The sequence below is a fragment of the Apium graveolens genome, chromosome 5 (genome assembly GCF_009905375.1).
Source record: "Apium graveolens cultivar Ventura chromosome 5, ASM990537v1, whole genome shotgun sequence".
In the NCBI taxonomy this organism is placed as follows: domain Eukaryota; kingdom Viridiplantae; phylum Streptophyta; class Magnoliopsida; order Apiales; family Apiaceae; genus Apium; species Apium graveolens.
Window position 1 is genome coordinate 45,634,215 of NC_133651.1, and position 20,761 is coordinate 45,654,975.

Genomic DNA, 20,761 nt, shown 5'->3' on the forward strand with positions numbered 1-20,761 from the left:
TACAGTGAAACACAAAAATCGCCCTGTTTTTACTCTTTGTACTCTGCCATGAGATTTCTCTAATTTCTGTAACTTTGAGCAATATGAAACATTTTCAATTTAATAGATAACATTTCCCACAAAATAGTAAGGCAAAAATCATATATTTTCAGATGGTCATATTATATTATAACTGAAAATATGGTAGGAAGGTGATAATATTTTTGGGAAGATACGGAGATAGCAAAGTATTAGGCAACGTCCATCATCCCCCAGAAAAAATAAACGATGTTACAGTTATGAGCAAATCACATACGTCCACAACATTCTGATCAAGTTCTACTAAGCACGCTGCCGATTTTGTGTCATCTGTTAGCATACAGCCCATAAGCATATTCATTAGCAGATCGAATGCTGATTTTTTTCTTTACACGCTGCCGTAATATTTTATTCTTAATTCATGCCAAAATGTGATGTCAAAAACCAAGTGATAGTTATAGAATAGAATCGCAAGTTATGGAAAGTGAACACCATCCACATGCTTCCTTCACCATATAATTTATTATCATAGTTCTAAGTTTGTTGCTTATGTGATGAATCAATAACAAATAGTTGCATCATTCACCAATGTTGAATTGTCACCCACCTCACTAGGACTACCATTTGTTTGGTTGTTCTGTTTCACCCATCAACTAGCTGCTACCTGAAAGCACAAACAGCAGCCAAATGAAAATTTTAAAACTTTGAATATACAAAAAGGCAATTGGAGCATTCTCTTATATAGTGAACTGACCATGACTACCATAATGTTTTGTGCTGTGAACTGATGTGAAACCTGACTTTGCTTTGCCTCTCTGAGTGTCCAAGATGTGTGTACTAGGATCGTGGATATAGGCATCCTTAGCAATAGGTTCTGTGTTGTCTCTGATATTTGAGATGTCAACTGATCTTGTGGTTTTCTCCGATGACTCACTTTCTGCTTCGACATCTGGTTCTGAGTTGTTTGGTACGTCAGAAAATTGCTTCCTCTTTGATCTAGCTCTCCTATTTTGGAACCAATTATACACATTTGTTTCAGAAATCGGACCATGTTGTGACAGCTCCGTAGTTAAATCTTTTATCTTCTGCTTGCTAGGAGTTCCAATGCCTTCCTCAAACACTCGTTCAAGTTTTTGAAGTTGCACCGGTGTTGGAGTCCATCTGTGCCTTGTCGTGATCTTGCCGGCACCATATGCCATCAATGAATCACAGTACAAACTTCCTAGACCAACTACAGAAAAGAGAAATTATTCAAGATACTTTGATATGATGTATTCAACTACAAAACAAAAACTAGGCAAAGTCTTTACTCTTTGCCAGATTTGCTTTACTAGCATTAAGGTATTAATTTCACAAGGTTAAACATAGTCATTGAATAAAAAACATTAAGTCCCTTTATCAACACATAGAGATTCCAGTCCAAATTTCATAATTTACAGCAGTAGAGCGCTCCCTCTACAGTATTTCTATCTCAGTACATAAGCTAATCTTTATCTTTATAATAAATAATAGAAATAACTGATATATATAATTCATTGTGCTAATGTGATACGCTAAACACAAAAAAGACAACTAGTTACTTCCCGAATCATGGATTCTACAAGTCTTAGGCAAGAACTTTTTTCCTGTTGCACCTTTAGTAATTGAAATTTCCTGGTTGTCATGTTTGAACAACAATTTTGAGCTTTCCTAAACCAGTCACTTAAAGAGTATTAGGGAACAAGCCCAATAAGGAAAAAGTATGTTTAAACAAGAAGCCTCTATTTAATGGTTGTTTTTATCCAGGTTTTAAATCCATCAAATGCTCTGTTACTGAAGTTGGCTGAATGTTGATACTGCGGCAGCTATTGCTGCAGCTACTGAGAGGAGGTAAGCTAATGAGGAGAAGCGACATAAGAAATATAGCAATTGTCGCTCGTGTAGACCGAAGAAAGACACACTGGTGGATTCGATGTTGAAGCAAGCAAAAGTTTTCATGACAACCAAGTTGCTCAAGAAAGGATAGTGGACTCAAATGATCTGGAGCATGAAAGGGAAATTAGTATACGTCAATCAATAACAAAGATACAAAAAATAAACACTATCTTATATCAAGAAATTTTGACTTTGGCGAAGAGGTGGAACATGTCCTGAATATGGTGGAGGGTGTTCTGTTAGTGGTTGACTGTTGAGGGCCCAATGCAACAAACAAGGTTTGTTTTGAAGAAAGCTCTAGGATTTGGCCTTGCTGTTGTTGTTGTAGTTAATAAGATCGACAGAACCTCTGCTCGTCCAGAATTTGTTGTCGATTCTACTTTTGAACTCTTCATTGAACTCAATGCATCTGATGAGCAGAGTGACTTAACTTATGAAAGTGGTATTAAGGGAAAAGCTGGACTTGTTCCTGACAATTTGGACAAGGATCGCAGACCTCTTTTTGAGACCATTATATGATGCATACCTGCAGGCCACATATTGACAAAGATATGCAAGGGCTAGGGTGCGAATTTACGACATTGCTTAAATATAAGATACTAACTCACATACTTCTTGGACTGAGGAATGCAATTTTGACGGCTTCCTGAAGCAAATATTTGATATCTACCGAACCTGGGCTGGTGATACATCTACACATGATCAGGGGTCACTGGTCTGGTTTCTTTTGAGAATGGAACTATCACACCTTATGCTAAATTTAGTGCACAAGTGTTGTGTATCATCCCCAAGTTACTGATAGGCATCAATGACATGATATTTCTTATGTAATTATCTAATAAAACTGTCCTAACAACTAACAAGTCACAAGAGAAAGAGTAAAGTTCATGCACCGCAAGAACAAAATAAAAACACATGACTAGCAATTTCAAGTTGAGGTCTTTATTAACATCAAGAACATCATGCAAGACAGGGCAAGTTCATACATTAGAAACTCAAAACGCGAAAGCACATAAAGAATCAATCATCATCATTGTCGAAAAATCCCACTAACTAATTTAATCAAAAGTAACAACCAACAAAAAGCGCGCGCCCACACAAGGCCACATAATAAATATCTACAAGGAGAGGTAAGGGAGATACCAGCAGTAAGATCTTGTTGAGCAGCCATGAATTTATGCATATCAGCAAGTTGCTGAGTGAGAGTAGCATAAGCTGCGATCTGTTTTCTTAAAACTTCAATTTGCTCATCAGTCATCACTTTGATGCACAGATCACTAAGATCAGCAGTACCATTATCATGATGGTTTTGATAGTGATGGTGTTCTTGGTGGTTGTTGTTGACTTCCATTGACCTTCTGATTAGTTCTAGTTCTTGCTCTGTAACAGGATAATCTTTAATCATAACCATACATGTATGTATGTGTTTTATATGTGACACTTCTTGTTGATTGTAATAAAATGAGCATAGTGTTTGATAAGTCTTGAGATATTTAAAGAAAACAGAGAGAGCTGACGTGTGTTAATATGGAATGTCCCCTATATTTATGCGGGTCGCGCGCTTCACAAATTAACAGAGTCAAATTAAAAGTCTGGTTGGCTTATCAATTTTTTCAGAATAAATCAAAGATTTAGTATTATCTCCTTTTTTATTGGTTTAACGATATCTCTTCTTTTCTTTTTACTATAACTTTGGAGGAGGAAAATGAAGCAAGATTTTATTGTTTAAAGAAATTTCCTAATTTGTAAGAAACTTAGTTATCATCTCAATTAAAATCAATTCCAACAAAAAAGAATCAATCAATATCAATTGATTTGAACATTTGATATCTGCAAAGTATCAGTATAAATAGTCATTTATAAGTTGATAATATATTTGATAAATTATACTTTATAAGTTATAATTTGTTTAAAACAAAATAAAAATATAAATTACAAATTATATGAATTAATAATTTTTATATATGAATATAAAATAATAAAAAAAGAGAATTTAAAAACAAGTATAATGACATGATAAAGTTAAATGATATACACTACTCCCGTACTTATTAACTAAAATAAATAAACAAAAAATATATATTTAAACAAAAAAAATAGAATCTAAACATAGGGCATGTTTGGGTACTACTTATAAGTGACTTATTCACTTATAAGCTCGTAAATACTTATCGACTAGTGTTTGTCGACCCAACTTATAAGTTGGATTAACAACTTATATGCTGATAAGTTGAATGTTAGTAACGATGTTCTTTTTCAACTTATTTTGATTTTTTGTTTTTTTATTAATTTTAATTTTAAAAGATATATTTGTAAATGTTATTTAAATTTAAAATTCACGAATTAAGATAGTTGTATTTAAAAATTATTTAATTTAGTTCATTTAAGTAAAAAAAATCTGACATATAAGTAAATTATCCAAACACTTATACAACTTATAAATTTTAATTTACTTATCACTTATAAGTCATTTATATATTTTAAGAAATAAGTTACTTATTTTAAAATAATTTAAAGACCTTCACTTTAGCCTTTTTTCATATAAGTAATAAAATTATAAAATATGAACAATATTTAATTTAGCCAAATAAACAGTAAAATTTTGAAAGCTCTTTAACCATTTAACCAAATAAACATTATAATCCTACTTATTAGCAAACTTTCTCAGTTGAATTATATTATGCTTAAATTTAACTTATTTAAAAATTGTGTTTTAAAATTGTGCTCATATACGATTAATTTATAAATCAAATTAAATTTTGATTTCAATTTTTTCAAGCCGAGTAACACTCATCTACAGCCATGCGTATAAATAATTTAACCATTCATTATGTACATCTTTTCATCATTCTTTTATCAAAAAAGAATAAATTTTAGAGATTTTTTGATAAATAATTAAGAAAAAGTAAAATTTTGCAAATTTACTATTGATTTTTTAAAGAATTTGCAAATATACTATTTTTTAAAAAAGTTGCAAAAATACGAACATATTAATTAGGGCAGTTAATCAGTTATCATTCAACCTCTTTTATCACTTTTTTTCTAAACAAATCCTCTTAATCCTCTTTCTCAACCACAACTTCGAAGCAACACAACATCAAAACTTCTGAGAATTCATCACCGGAAAGTATCAGAGGTATGTTGAAATCACTAATTAATTGTTAAAATTACGTTCAAACAGTCAGATCTAACAATTCGAAATGGTAATTCTTCAAATAATAATGTCGTTGAGTTGTTTAACTGTATTACGATCTATAAGTAGAGGTTGTTATCATTGTTATGAATCAATTTTAGTATATATATTTGACAACGATGACTTGTAGTTGATTTATGTTTCTTAGTACTCTGTTTTAAGTTGATTTAGGTTTTAATTTGATTTTAATGTGCTAGCAGTAATATACTATAGATTGTTATAAATGCTATTCGTTGATTTTAGTAGCAGATTTGTGAAAAGCGAATTGTGTTTGATTTTATATTTTTATTTTTATTTTGAGGCTTTACGATCCATATCATACAGGCTGTTATAGAAGAATTCGGTTGATTTTGGTAGACACACTTGTCGATAGTGACATGTGGTTGATTTTCTGATTTAAGTTGATTTTGACGTGTTTCGATCCATAATGTACAGTCTGTTATAGATGATTTCAGTTGATTTTGATATTGAATTATAGTTGATTCTGTATTTTATTTTCATTTTTAGACTTTATGAACCATATCATACAGGCTGTTATAAATGAATTCAGTTGATTGTAGTAGACAAATTTGTCAGTAGTGGCTTGTGGTTGATTTTCTGGTTTAATTTCATTTTGACGTGTTACAATCCAAGAGTAGAGGTTGTTATATATGATTTTAATTGATTTAAGTAGCAAATTTTGTCGATAGTGACTTGTAGTTGATTTTGAAATTTAAGTTGATTTTGAGGTGTTACGAACCATATCGTAAAGAAAGTTATAGCTGAATAAAGTAGATTTTGGTATATATATTTGTCGATAGTGACTTGTGGTTGATTTTCTGTTTTAAGTTGATTTTTTCGTGTTACTATCCATAACATAGAGGCTGTTATATATTATTTTAGTTGATTTTTGGTAGCAGATTTCCGATAGACACTTGGAGTTGATTCTCTATTTAAATTTGAATTTCAGGTTTTACAAACCATATCGTAGATTCTGAAATAGTTTTATTTGATTTTATTATACAGATTTTCCAATAGTGACTTGTATTGGATGTTATGCATTAAGTTAATTTTGATATTTTATGATACACATATTAATGCCTGACATGTTGTTTTATTATAGGAATGGACAATGTTCCTGTTATCATACAACACAATGGATGTTAGGATGATAATAGAAGATATATAAATTTTCAAGCTTTTGGTTTGCTCATTCCGACTGATTGCAACTTTAAAACATTGGTCACTTTGATAGCCAAAGAATTAAAGATTCAAACGGATTTGACATTATTGAAATTGGAATATCAAGTAAAAGATGGTTATCCAACTTTGAATATAGTTGATGATCAGCATGTGAGATTTTATATAGAGCTCAAGAAAAAAGAAGTTGATTTTACAACGTATCCTCTATGCATAAGTACGGAAAACAAAAAATTTCAAATGTGCATGGCTTCAAATCAAAGTGAATTGACAGGAAACAATTTGGTTATAGAACTTGCAAATACAGAAGGGGTCTCTTCAAATTTATCTTACAACAGAGGTGATGAAACAAGTAAAGATAGTATTGGTGATTATGTTGATTTTCCTGAGCAAATATCTGTGGATTTGATGGAGATGCCACCTGAAGAAACTAAAGATAATGATGTATTAGAAATTTGCAGGGATGAAGAAGTTAACAACAACTGCATTGAAGAGTTGTCGATGTTGCAAATATATAGAGATAAAGAAACTTTGCAGATGGTTTTAAGCCTGTAGGCTATGTGTTGACCAGAATTGCAAGTGGTTGCTTCGAACATCTCAGAATGGGAAAACGGATCAGTTTATAATTAGGAAGCTATTCAACAATCATACCTGTGATTTGGAGATAAGGTTTAAGAATCAAAGGCAATCAACAACAAGTGTTATAGCAAATGTTATCAAACATAAGTTCAGCAACATAAAAATAAGATATAGTGTTGCAGATATAATCAGAGATATGAAATATGATCACAATGTGGAAGTGAAATATAATAAAGCTTGGAGATCAAAAGAAAGGGCTCTAGAAATTATAAGAGGAAATACAACTGAATCATTTAATGAGCTATATTCATACCTGTACATGCTGTTTACTTCAAATGCGGGTTCAGTAATAGAATTGCAACTGATTGAAAATAGTTATTTCCTCTATGTATTTGTTGCTTTGAATTTTTCAATGAAAGGATGGAAATATTGCACCCCTGTTGTAGTGGTTGATGGAACATTTCTAAAATCAGTGTATGAAGGTACCTTGTTAGTTGCAGCAACTGAAGATGCAGGGGGGGAAATATTTCCACTCGCATTTGCTGTAATTGATTCGGAGAATGATAAGGCATGGGAATGATTTTTTGGAAAGTTCAGAAAAGCATATGGTAGTAGGGAGGATAGGATTATCGTATGAGACCGACATGAAAGCATCATCAAAGGAGCAAATAAAGTATACCTCAAAGTACCAAACGTATTTTGCATCTTTCATCTTCTTGGAAATATTAAATCCAAATTTAAGAAGAATTTGAAGAAAATAAAAGATGCATTCCTCTCTTTGGCAAATGCCTACACTTTGAAAAAGTTTGAGTACCGCATGCAAGAACTACAAAAAGTTGATGGAATAGTGCATGACTTTTTAGAAGAGGTTGGGTATGAAAAATGGTCAAAAGTGTATTCACCAAATAACATATACTCAAACATGACATCCAATCTTGCAGAATCTTTGTATTCAGTAACCATGTTAATCAGAGAGCTACCGATTTGTACGATGTTAGAAAGTTTGCGAGCATTGTTGCAGAAATAGAGTTGGAGAAACAGGAATGAAGCAATTGCATCTTCCACAAAATTAACAAAGAAGTATGAAGAAATCTTGAAGAAAAACTACCTCTGTTCTCTGGATTTAACTATAAGTTATTTAATTTTTTTACTACAACTTTCTGTTTTGACATTTTTAAATTAGATTGACTATATTGGAAAAACTTAATAGGTTTATCCAACAACTCATATATTGTTTGAAGTAATCAAGGGTGAAAGAAAGAATGTATCTCAATGCAAGAACTTGTACGTGCAAAAGGTATATAGGCAATTCTTTCTGAATAGCTAACTGTTTACAATTTATATATCTTACATTAATAAATTTTGTGAATAATCTGATCAATTTGTAGATTCCAGATGGATCAAATTTCATGTGCCCATGCTATTGTTGTCTTTCAGAAATGTAATATGGATACTTACAACTATTGTTCACCTTATTACAAGAAGGAAAATATGGTTGATGCATATAAAGAAATTGTTTACCAGTCGGGAACAAAGACAACTGGGTAGTACCAGACAATGTAAGCTCATTGATAGTCTATCCTCCAGAAGGAAAAATTCGAGTTGGTAGACCAAAAAAAAAGATGCAAAGCTTTTTGGGAGAGAAAGACAAATTCATTCAAACAAATTAAATGTGGGAAATGTAATCAAACTGGACATAATCGGAGAACATGTCGTAACCCATTGAACAATTAGTTGTTGTTTATGGGTGTTACATTGTTTATGGTTGCGACAATGTATTGAAATTACATTTGATTTGATTTGTATATGGATTAAATATTACTATATTTGACTGTTTTTTACATTTGCAAATATTTCGTTGTATTCAAAACTAATATCGTGTAAGATTTTGGAAAGTTTTTTTTAAACCGATGTATCATCTCGGACTGCTATTTTAGATGGAAATCATAACTTCTAAAACTATTAAATATATTAAAACTGAAAACTTAGACTCTAAATTTAAATTAAAATAAATGTTGCAACTATATGCAACCATGTTAGTAAATGTGTTCTACAATAATCAACTCTTATGCAACAAAATTCAACCTGAATATCCAAATGCAACTAAAATCAACACTGGTGCAACTATATGAACCATTTTTAGCAACTGCAATCAACTTATATGTTAGACAAATAATCAAGATAGCAACAAAAATCAACTGTAATCAAAAGGTGTGTGACTACATTATATGCAACAATACATGAAACTAATCTTGCAACTTTTAATAAATTGCAACCTTGTATATAACTCTTGATGCAACTCATCTAAATAAGTTGGAACCCATATATAGGCAGGCCTGTTACTTAAGAAATGCAAGATCTTAATAATTGAAAACACATATATAGCTCAAGAATTAAAACACTAATATGTATTTCATAAACTTAAAGCATAAATTGTATTGATTCTTTTTGCACAACTTGTATAATATGTCTTTTATATCTAGCATAAAAATATCGAGCGGCCCTAATTACATTATTAATTGAAATAACTCCTAATCGATCTTGATAATCCATTACATGAAAAATAAATCTAGTTCTAAAACCCTCAGCCGAAGGTGTCAAAGTCGTCCAGAACGTGAAATTTATCCAATATTTGTGGATTCTTAGAGCTCTTTGGAGATTATTATTGAAACAAATCTGGATTTCTATAATATCTAGATTCATGTTAAATGGCCTTCGTAGATGTCTTACTATCCTGAAGTATATAGGGTTAACAATATCCCAAATGAAAATCCCACTACTACACTGAAATGGAGTCAATTCTTCTAATGTTCTTTCATCCATTATTTCAAAATGACCTGCAATCCAACAAAACTTTTGTTAATGTTGCATCTAAGAGATTACAGAGAAGAATCAAAATTGTATTTGTACTTTGAAGTTTGTTACATGTATGTTACAAGTTACAAAGAGTACTACTACTACTTAGACTTAGTTAAGACTAACACCAACAACTTTTATATAACAAGTGAACATATCATTCACCTAATCACTCAAGATGTCATTAACATATTAGCACTGTAAACATAATAAAATTGAATGAGTGCCCCTGCGGGGCCACTTAATCAAAAGCAACTAAAGATCCATTTAAGTTAACTGCAACTTTATCTACAACTTCATATGCAAGTATGCAACTACTGTTACAAATTACAACTACTTGCAACCTTATTTACAACCCTTTATGCAACCTAAAAAACTTAATATCAAATAGCACTTGGCCTCGAAGAAGGAAATTACCTTTACAATGGTTGACGACGAAGATCTGAGGATGAAATAGCTTGAGAATATGGAAATAACTATGATGAAGCAACGATGAAAAAATGGGGAAGAAAATTGAATCTATAAAGTGAAAACAACTGGAGAGAGATTGAGCACAGAAGAGCCATTAGAAAAAGGAAAGTGGGGGGGAGAAAGTACAGGTAGTTGAGTAACGTACACACGCAAATTTAATGTTATAGTTAAAAAAGAAGCAGTAAATTTGCAAGGAAACAGTTAAAATGGTATTATTGCAATTAAATACCCCAAATTCAGTATTTTTGCCAATTTAAAATTGTTAAAGTTTATATGTATACCCTTAAATTGTTAAAGTTTAAAATTAGGTTATACGCTTTCATATTTAAAGAGTTAAATGACAAAAAATGTAACTTTAACTACTATTTATGGCCTCAAAATGACATAATAGAATATCTAAAACTACTCGATGGTTCCATCTAATATTTTGGATAGTTTTTTTAAATCCAAGCTGATATAGCATTTAAGAGTGATATTTAAAATGGAACACAAAAACTCCTAAACTATTAAAAATGTTAAAACTATTATAATTCTTAACATAGAAATTAAGTTCAAGTTGTAACAAATGTTACACCTATATGTAACCATTTTAGCAATTATGTTCTACTATAATCAACTACTATGCATCAAAAATCAACTTGAATTTACAATTTCAACTAAAATCATCCTTTATGCAACTATATGCAATACTATTAGCAACTACAATCAACTAATAATGAAGATAAATAAATTATAAAAATAACTATAATAAAAAATAATATGGTCAACCAAAAGCTAAACAACTTTTATAAACTAATTTGCAACTAATTGCAACCCAAAAATTCAACCCAAAATAGCATTAATATTATAAAAATAACCATATAACTGTAGAACTGATCCTCTGTTTAAATGATCCCTTATTTATGGTGAAGATATTGTCGGATTCCTCACTTGTCACTTCCTTCACTTTTGAATCTCACTATTCAACTTGAACAACACATTTTCCAGGACTTGTAATACCATTAAAATTGGCACTAAAATTGTATCAAAATCCCCCTCTAATGATAATCGTCATCAAGGTAAACATAGTTAGCTGCCAAGTTATAATTTTATATGATCCAAATAGGGTGTTTCACTTTGCTCTTGATTTTATTTTATACTTACATTAATCAAGTGATAATTTTTGTGCATAATCTGGATTGATAAATTTGCAGATATTTATACTACTGCTTTTTCTAAGAAATGTGTAAACTGTTTTGGTTTACATATACATTATATAATTTAACAATCCACAAAATTTTAAAAACATAAAAAATAATGAAAACAACACATACTAATAGTTTCCAGCAAAAAAATGTCTTTTCTAAACGTTAAAGTCATACATTCACATAACAAGATTCAAAGTCATTTCATTATGGATAGTCTTCACATTACGATTATTTAGAAGACAAATTAAAAGCTACAAGATCATTTGACGATATAACAATATCAAGTTGCCAATAACAGCTACGCCCTTTTTCCCTTCTTTCTCTTCGGAGATTTCTTTACCATATTTCTCTTTCTCGTTACAATATTTTGCGCCCTGAGTCCTTTTTGAAATACCCTGTCCATCTTCATCTCCATCACACTAATCAAGATACTCAGGCTCACTTTCATATTTATGAATTTACTTTGTCATTCCATAAGAATAAAACAAATATGCAAGTCTGGTTCTATGAGTAGATATATCAAAGAAAATGTGAGGAAATGCAATATGCCTAACCAAATACTCCGCAATTGATACCATAAGTACACCGCTATCCCTAAATTAAAAATAAAGCAAAATAAATACTAAATAAAATAGATACACATTAAATACAGACAAGGAAAAAAACACAAATTATATACAAATAATAAAAACTCACATTGAGGATACAAGAGGATATTCATGCTGCATAACTACTTTAAAACGATCAGTCTTTTCCTTCTCCGCATAACACTTAGCGGAAAAATCAATGTTTGTCCTCTCATAAAAGTTGGTTAACAACAAGAAATATGGATGTAAGGTAGACAATGGTTGCAGAGCATTCTTCAAAATAACCGATAGACCTTTGCACGACAATGTGTTAGGTACAATTATCCGTCTTTCACTAAACTTCAATACAGTAAGAAGCCAATGCTTTTGGTCAGATAACCAAATGGGAATCAAAACCATATCAACTGAACTCCAAGGCGTACCAAAAGGCAGCGAATATCCATTCATCATGTCTAAAAAAAATTTCCACTTATCTTAGTCTGAATATCATCTTCATCTTCTGATATTACAGTAAAAAGAGCAACACATTTTTTTTGCAACTTGCAGTTAGTTGAAGTAAATTTTACCTTAAAATCTGGACGGAACTTTGACAACTTTCTCAGATAATAAAGAAACACTTCAACATGCTACAAATTAAATTACAGAATCATCATAAACATGAACAATTTAAACTATTAAAACTTAGCAACCTTAATCAACTACTTATGACATTAAAAAAGTAGACATTTAAAACGAAAACTAAAGTAGACATTTGAACCAAAAACTAACTAAACATTACTAAAACTCACCGATTTTGACAAATTACTGTTGTTGTACTCGAGGGTGTGAAACCACGTCTTCTCAGAAATCAATTGCATACCCAATTTAAAGGGAGGACTGATAGTGTTGTCTTCTTTTGAATAAATTTTTTTACTATAAAAAAACAAATACTATTAGTCATAAAAACAAGTAATTTATCAAAGAAAAAAAATATATAATTCTTACGTATTTGTCAGGAGAAGTCCTTTATCTAGCCAATTATAGAAATCTACAGGTAGCTCCATATGAGGCAAAATTCCAATAGTGTCATCTAGTGGTGAAATGCCTTTTAAAGAATCAACGTCTTTAGGCTCCATGGTCTGTTTTGAACTTGATCTAAAGTGTCGAAGAAATGGAGAACATAAGAAAGTCGGAAGCTTAACTTTTCTTTTTGGCAACGCAGGAGTGATTTCACCCAAGACACTGTTACCAGTCTTACCAGAACTTCGCAACAGAACACTTTAGATTTATACTGCAAAGACACATTAATATATATATATATATATATTACAACATTATACCAAAAAATACAAAGACAATAAAAAATTTAAAATACAAAGTAGTGAAAACCAATGAAAAATAAAAAAAGATAAGAATAATTACCACTCCCGCATCTTTCATATCAATATCATTTACCATTTTAGAAGCATTTTTAACTGAATCTGTTTTTTCCGAAGGAAGATATACTTCACCAACTTCACAATCAACCTGTAAATTACTATCATCAACAGTTTCGACAATTAAAACCTTTTCTCCAACCTCACAACCTTTAGTAACTACTTCAACTTCTGATACAATCGCTGCAACCTATAACACATGTGTAAATGTCAAAAAGTGTTTAATATATTAACATTCAAAAATCAAAAGCAAAAGATATAAAAACTTTATCATTTCTTGTTCAGTTACCTTATAATCTTGTTCTATTTTGTTTATAACACTTTCAATTTTCTCCATTGTGTTGGGAGAAAAGTCATCAGAAATAAATTGTCCAGATTCATATAAAACACCTTCTTGCACACCGCCAGTAGAAAAATCTGCTAAGACATTATCAAGTGCATCTTTCGGAACCTCATCATCAACTCTAATCTCCACTCTAGTTTTGCCCTCAACATCAACTCCAATCTCCGCTCCAATTTTGCCCTCATCATTATCTTTAATCTCCAGTCCAATTTTGTCATCGTTATCAACCGCAATATCAACTCCAGTATTGACAGGAAACATACAACTATTATCATGTGCATCATTTTTTTGTATGTCAGACTCAGTATTATCAACAACAAGCTGCAAACGATTCTAAATTAAGACAACATAAACACAAATAAGCAACTAAGAGAAAAATAGTAAAAAAATTGTGAAACTTATATACCTTACTCAGAAAAAATTCACGTAACTTGCACAATTCCAAGTCAAAATATGAACGCTGCTAAAAAATAATACTTTTCAAACACTTAACCTGAATAACTAAACTTTTCTGACTTGATTCCAGTCTATGCATTTTAACTTCAAGCTTCTCAACTGAAATGTCATTTTTGCAACGAACTGGTGAAGAGGAAGCACCTCTTCATCAGTAAGGTATATAAGTCATCATCACCAAAAATTATAGTAGGCGCATTACATGTCACATCCAAATTAGAATCATTAACCAATAACTCATTCAACTGAAGCTCATTAACTTCTTCTGCACTTGAAACAAACTTCTTAATCCCTAACTGTAAATGAAAGAAAAAAAATTAGCCGAAATAAATAAAAATCAACCAAAAAAAATATCCAAAACTTCAAAAAGACTTACATCCATTGCATTCATGCAGAGAGTTCTATATATGTCTTTATATGTAGCATTATAATCACAAGCCCAATTCAAAACACGAGGAATTGAACCGCCATTAAGATCACAGTACTTCCCATAAAACCAGACTTGCAAAGCATAAGAAAACCCATTCAATCTATAATAATTTTCCTTTGAAATAGTATCAGCATTGTTCCTCAAACAATCCAAAGTTAATTTAAAAACTTCTTTACCCCAAGGATAATCATCAAATTGATCACAATCTAGTAAATCAAAATCCCCTTTCGGAATCTGACTATCAGCATTTGTCGTCAGAAGAAAGTGATGCAACAAATATAATTTTGCAGCCTTTATTGCATCAACATCAGACTTCCACTGCCTATTAAAAAAAGCCTGCTTAACAGATGATTTAGTAATTGAGGCAGCACCACCGAAAAAGTTATTAACAAAAGAGTTATCAGTCTTTGAAAAACGCGATTTTATCAGATTTCCCAACAGATAATAACCCAGTAATTGTTGCAAATTCTTGTAGCCTAAATTTCATTATAACGCCACCAACACCAATCCACAACTCATTAGGGTTCAGTTGCTTCAATTGCCTTATCAAAATGTTATGAATAAGTTGGTTTTGAAGCTTAAAATGCGGAATATTCAAGAACTTCCCAAAACACGAATTACTAAATTCAGAAAGCTGCTCAACAGACAACAAAGCCTTGATGTCTGTAATTAGATCATACTTATTCAGTGTAGCAACTTTACCAGACATATGGTATTCAACTTCAATTGTATACTTCAGTCCCTATATAATAAATAAGAAATGAAAATAAAACAAATTACACCAAAATCAGGAATATATGTCTTCACTATAAATATAAAAATGAAGAAGTTAATATGTAATTATTTTTGCTTCGTATGTTTCAGCATAACAAAAAAAACTCTATAACTTTTATATATTGTTGGAAAGATTTCAGAACGGAAAATCATAAAGGTCCTAACGCCATCACGTAAAAAATTAAAACACGCCAGCACCATGTCAAATTTGTACATAGACTTCATTTACGCAGTTGTCGTAAGCTAATATCTATACTAAAATGAGTAAAACCGCGATAACATGTAGTAATAGTGACAATTAAACAAGCATAGTCTACCCAAAACAAACATGAAAAATAACACAAACTACAAACCTCATTCTAGGAAAACTGTTCAAATAAATTGATTTATGTTTAAACATTGTGATATGAAACACTTTCGAGTTTCTCACCTGCAACTCTAAGCAACTATTAAAGTACATTATGAACATTCTTGACTTCATTGCAGTATAATATGAACTGGTAATCAATATAAGGATTTGAAAAAACTAAACAACTTGATAAAATTAACATCAACATCATAATTATTTGCAAGAAAGGCCAATATAATCAACTATGGATACAAGTAGTAACTATAATCAACTAAAACAAACAGACTTAGATACAAGTAGCATATGGAGAAAACATTAAATCAACAAAATCAATTTGCAACCTAAATAAACTATAAACAAAACAATTGAAATAAACATAAGTAGCATCCAAACAACAATGAAAAACAAAAAAATAAAGAATATCATCTAAACATAGTGGTCAAACATATCTGAGGAGGGAGGCGGTGGTAGCTCATTATGTAACAACACTTTGCTTTTCATCTTCTTCGTTGGAATCTTCACTGATTTCTTCAACTTACGTTTCTTAGGACTCAATTTAAGTTTCGACTTCGATTGATATTCAGATGCTTCAGAAGCGGAGAGAGATAACCTCGTCTAAATCATATCTAAACTTTATCTACAAAATAAAAACCCTAATTAAAAACAAAAGTTAGTTAAGAACATATACAAACAAAATAAAACACACATATAAAAAACGAACATGCAGCGAGAGACGATGAAATCTTTTCAATTAAGATACTGAAAAGAATGAGACAAATATATATATAGAGAGAGAGAGATTGAGAGAGGGAGTAACAGAGAAAGAAAGAGGGAGGAATTTAAGAGATAATGAAGAAGAAAGTACAGGGGAGAGAGAGTGTTTTAACGGTTAAAAAAGAAACAGTAAAATTGCAATTAAAGTCAAGTGACGTAAATGTGCAAGAAATAAGACAAAATAGTATATTTGCGATAAATTAATAAAATTGTAATATTTCTGACAGATTCTCTAAATTTTTTTCACTAGTATACCGAGGTATTAACAATTTTTTTATTTATGTATTCTAAAGACCTTTCCCTGAATTTTAATTTAGGGTTGTCGTAGGCTGTATAAATTTACATAGGAGACGAGTTAGCATACTAGTAATTTCTAGGGTTTATCATTTTCAATTGAACATCTTTCTTCACCACCATGGGATCCAAACACAAGGATAAGAAGCAGCACAAGCAAGAAAACAACCCAGACCCACAATTACATCTGGATCAATCCCAACAAGATAGCCCTAATAACAACAATATTGTCGAAACAGAGACCAAAAAGAAAGAGACTTTAGATGTCAAGATTCAGACAGTCCTTCCAGAAGCCGACAAGATTTCTCCTCTCGTAGGTTACTTTTCCACCAGTTTTAACCCTTTTAAGGATTCAAAGCCTTCCTCCGAGGTTAATGTGTACCAGAATGTCAAGAGGAGTAATAGGTTTCAAGTTGTTGTGAAGCCAAATGGGTCTGAGGTTAATTTTGTTGGTACTAATTATTCTGGTGAAGCTGCTGCTCCTCAGCTCTGTACTTATGCTCTCGGGGTTCTTGATAAGGACACCCAGACTCTCAAGATTGTTCCTATTACTTCTAATAAGGTCGATTTTTGTATGTTTTTTTGTGTTGAGTTTGATTAAATGATTTTCATGTGAAGTTGGATACTTGTCGAATAATTTTGAATTGGGTGGTTGTAATTGGTATTGCATCGTAAATTTCTAATTTAACTGATGTATTTATGATTGATGTGAATTTGGAATAGAGAAGGTGTAGCTTTGGGTACTGACGAGGCTGCATTGTTATAGTTAGATTTGTGGGCTATGAAATTGGTGTGTTTGTTTTTTAATTGCTTTTTATATGTTAAGAATATGGTTGGTATTTGCTAGACGGAAGTTTTACACGGAGAGCTAAGTTCAGTAACCTTGAGCTGTAATCAACTACTTGCACCATTTTATGTTTTGCTTTCATTAAAACTCAATTACGAGGAAGTTGGGAATAGATAGTTGAACTTAGTAGTGTTGAAGTCTCACTTTGACATATTCTGGTCATCTGTACTATTCAACTCATGAGTTAGTTACAGAATCTAGTTACACTCTCTGCCTGTTTGAAATGACTGAGTTCAAATTTAGTGTCCATTTTACGTGCTATGAAAGGTTTTTATTCTTTTTGTAGTCCTTTAAATATTTCTATGAGCAAATATACTGTGTGCAAGACTACAGGCTCTATATTCATAGAAAGTAATTATCTTTAGTTATATTTATCTACTTATTCTCTCCAAGGCAAGACAAGCACTCTCTTCACTTGGGTAGGGTTGAGTAAAAAATTAACCTGCCTTTTTCCTGGTGACAGATTTTTAGGTTGGAGCCAAACTTTGGAGGATCAGATGATACTCAAGATGAAGCTCAACAAATTCCAAAGGATGAAGTCAAAAAAGAAGAGAGATTTAAACAACAAAGACTTCTTGACGGAATGTATTCAACAAAGAAGACCGTTGCTAGGGTAATTTTAGTTGGACAGATTAAAAACAACATAGCGCTCTGTTTGTTTCACGTAAAATGATTTCCAGAAAGAATGTTTTCCTGATCTTTGGTGTTTGTTTAGTCTTAAAAAAATTCCTGAGCAACTGATTGTCCGGCGGTTGTTTAATTTTTGGTATTATTTTCCTGTGTTGTGTTTGTTTGGTTTTGGAAAAATAAAATATTGTGCAGAGGTGAAAAATTCCTCTAAACAATATTATGATTCCAGAGAAAATGATGTCCTGTTTCCAAACGAGGAAAACATTTTCGAAGTTGTGATCATTTTTCATCATTCCTCATTTTTTTCTAGTGATAGCCAAACAGAGATTGTGTTTGTGTGTGTGTGTATCCGGGAATGAGAATTTTATGTGCTGGAATATGAATACCAATTTCACAGCTCACGATTCTATGCCTTAACAATCTTAACTTACGAGGTATTGGGTCTAGTTAGTATTGGAAGGGACTATGATGAGTATGTAACTCTAAGATGCTGTTTAGAAGATGGTTATTAAAAAAATAATGGTACCCACACGATTATACAAGTAAAGCTTTTATTCATCTTGCCAATAGTATAGTGACCTCTTATTTTTATTTTTCTGATTTTTTTTACATGGAAAGGTAACAATATCGTTATCATGATGCAGAACAAGAAATATGATTCTTTACATCAAAACCAAGATCCTATATCAGAACAGGATTTGGACAAGTCTCTGGAGGATGTCAAGGTTAACACTGAGGCTCTTGATGCTGGATGCAGTAATGCTCGTAATATCCCATTCCATGATATGTTTGCCTCTGCACCTGAGAAGGCGTATCCTCTTGAAAAGATTATTGGTAAGGGGGAGTGGGACTACCTCGGCGATTTACTTAATATCACTCGAGGATCAGAAGTTATGCCCGACACCTATCCAACCTTTGTTTGTAACAGAGTTCATAAGTTGAAAACTATTAAGGTATGTATATTGTTGTCTAAATATTTCTTATATGAAATTTTGTTTGTAACAGAATTAATAAGTTGAAAGATATGAAGTATATTGTTGTCTACACATTTCATATGTGATATTATAAACTATATATATTGTACAATTGTACTAGTGGAGTCCGATCTTTTAGTTGGAACTGGATGCTTCACACTAAAGGAGTCCGAATCCGATCCATAAAATACAATCTAAAGCTCTGGGCTACTTACAGGTTAAGCACCTCTGAAGGACTTCAATCACGGGTTCTTTATGAACACACCAATATATGATAATAAATAATTTATTGGATTAAATATGATATATAAAAATCAAGAATGTATAAGATTCTGGCATTCATGCTTGCATGCCGGGTGTCAGTATCATGTCAAAATTTATACCCCTTTTAAAGAATCCTAATATTTTCAACACTTGGATCTGTACTCTTGTTGAACTCGCCAACATAGTTTTTCTTTAATTTGAAATGATTTGGATTATCTTTTGTGTTATCACTTGAAATAATGGGAATTGTAGTTGTAGTGAATTCTTGTCTGACAGTGTTAAGTACAAAACCGTGACTATTGAAATGAAGGGTAAATCAATTGTAGCTAAACAAACAACTGGAGCTCACATTACTAATCGATTGCTCTTTGATTTGATTTCTGCTCTCTATAGCGATGTTAGCGTTTTTTTCTTTTAACTTCATGCTCATGCCACAGGATGAGTACGAGAAGAGTACAGTTGCTGGTGTTCTACAGTACATTACGCATCTTATCAAGTACAAAGACATGCATTCAATGGAGCATTACAGGAAAATGAAAAAGCACAGATTTCCGAGCATATTTGAAGAGAAGTTTCGAACCATGTTTGAACCGACCTCACATAGACTCTCAGATGAGAAGAAAAAATTTCTTATCAGCCATGTCTTGGTGCTAACTCTTTTTGTTGATGGTTATCGGTCTGACACCTTTGATATAGCCAAAGATCTGAACACAAGTGTTGTAGAATTGAGAAAACATTGGTTAGAGTTGGGTTGCAAATTAGTCCGTGAGAAAAGTACAGTGTTTGCTACCCTTCCTGTCCCATTGCAATTCCCTGTTGCTAAGCAAAGGCTTAGGAAGCGCAAGAGGTAAACTGATTCGATCGAGGGTTCTGTTGCGGCAGGGTATGACATAAGCTTGAAAGCTGGTTTCTCTTTGGCGTTTTGACCCTGGAAGTTTTTTCTTCAATCTTTCCTAGGCTTATGTTTTGAATTATAATCATGTCTTGTATGAAAGTATGAATGTGGTGGTGAACTATGATGATATGCTTCTTGCAATGTTTTTACTGATAGTGGTACAACTGGCACATTTTAAATATCCAATATTCATTTGATTATCTTAATTATCTTGGAAACCAGTTAGTGGTTAACATGAAAATCTGAAGGTCCCAAACATTGAAGTATAATATCTGTATGTATGTTATCTTCTAATAGCGACATTTGTTGTTTAAACTGTAAAATTATACAAATAA

At 31.7% G+C, this 20,761-nt stretch overlaps 3 protein-coding genes across 9 annotated transcripts; 1 reads left to right on the forward strand and 2 right to left on the reverse strand.

Annotated features, from left to right (window-relative positions):
- Positions 1 to 455: 455 nt before the first annotated feature.
- On the reverse strand, positions 456 to 3,436 carry LOC141723944 (WUSCHEL-related homeobox 8-like). The gene is made up of 3 exons (XM_074525915.1): positions 3,076 to 3,436; positions 773 to 1,249; positions 456 to 682 (listed from the first exon to the last, which is right to left on the reverse strand). The coding sequence occupies exons 1-3, from the start codon at positions 3,341 to 3,343 to the stop codon at positions 672 to 674; spliced, it is 756 nt and encodes a 251-aa protein (XP_074382016.1). The 5' UTR covers positions 3,344 to 3,436; the 3' UTR covers positions 456 to 671.
- Positions 3,437 to 11,688: 8,252 nt separating this feature from the next.
- Positions 11,689 to 15,814, reverse strand: LOC141661409 (uncharacterized). 7 transcript variants are annotated; one of them, XM_074468419.1, is made up of 10 exons: positions 14,572 to 15,814; positions 14,236 to 14,491; positions 13,689 to 14,075; positions 13,386 to 13,589; positions 13,222 to 13,254; positions 12,969 to 13,118; positions 12,773 to 12,896; positions 12,551 to 12,610; positions 12,094 to 12,436; positions 11,689 to 11,991 (listed from the first exon to the last, which is right to left on the reverse strand). In XM_074468419.1, the coding sequence occupies exons 2-6, from the start codon at positions 14,275 to 14,277 to the stop codon at positions 13,089 to 13,091; spliced, it is 696 nt and encodes a 231-aa protein (XP_074324520.1). In that variant the 5' UTR covers positions 14,278 to 14,491; positions 14,572 to 15,814; the 3' UTR covers positions 11,689 to 11,991; positions 12,094 to 12,436; positions 12,551 to 12,610; positions 12,773 to 12,896; positions 12,969 to 13,088. The 7 variants fall into 7 exon arrangements, with proteins under 7 accessions (XP_074324520.1, XP_074324519.1, XP_074324513.1 ...); XM_074468418.1 differs by having other exon boundaries at positions 12,969 to 13,254; positions 13,689 to 14,007; XM_074468412.1 differs by having other exon boundaries at positions 12,969 to 13,254.
- A 981-nt stretch (positions 15,815 to 16,795) lies between these two features.
- Positions 16,796 to 20,577, forward strand: LOC141723945 (uncharacterized). Its single transcript, XM_074525916.1, has 4 exons — positions 16,796 to 17,378; positions 18,127 to 18,276; positions 18,938 to 19,246; positions 19,969 to 20,577. Exons 1-4 carry the CDS (start codon positions 16,938 to 16,940, stop codon positions 20,380 to 20,382), a joined length of 1,314 nt encoding a protein of 437 aa, XP_074382017.1. The 5' UTR covers positions 16,796 to 16,937; the 3' UTR covers positions 20,383 to 20,577.
- Positions 20,578 to 20,761: the final 184 nt, after the last annotated feature.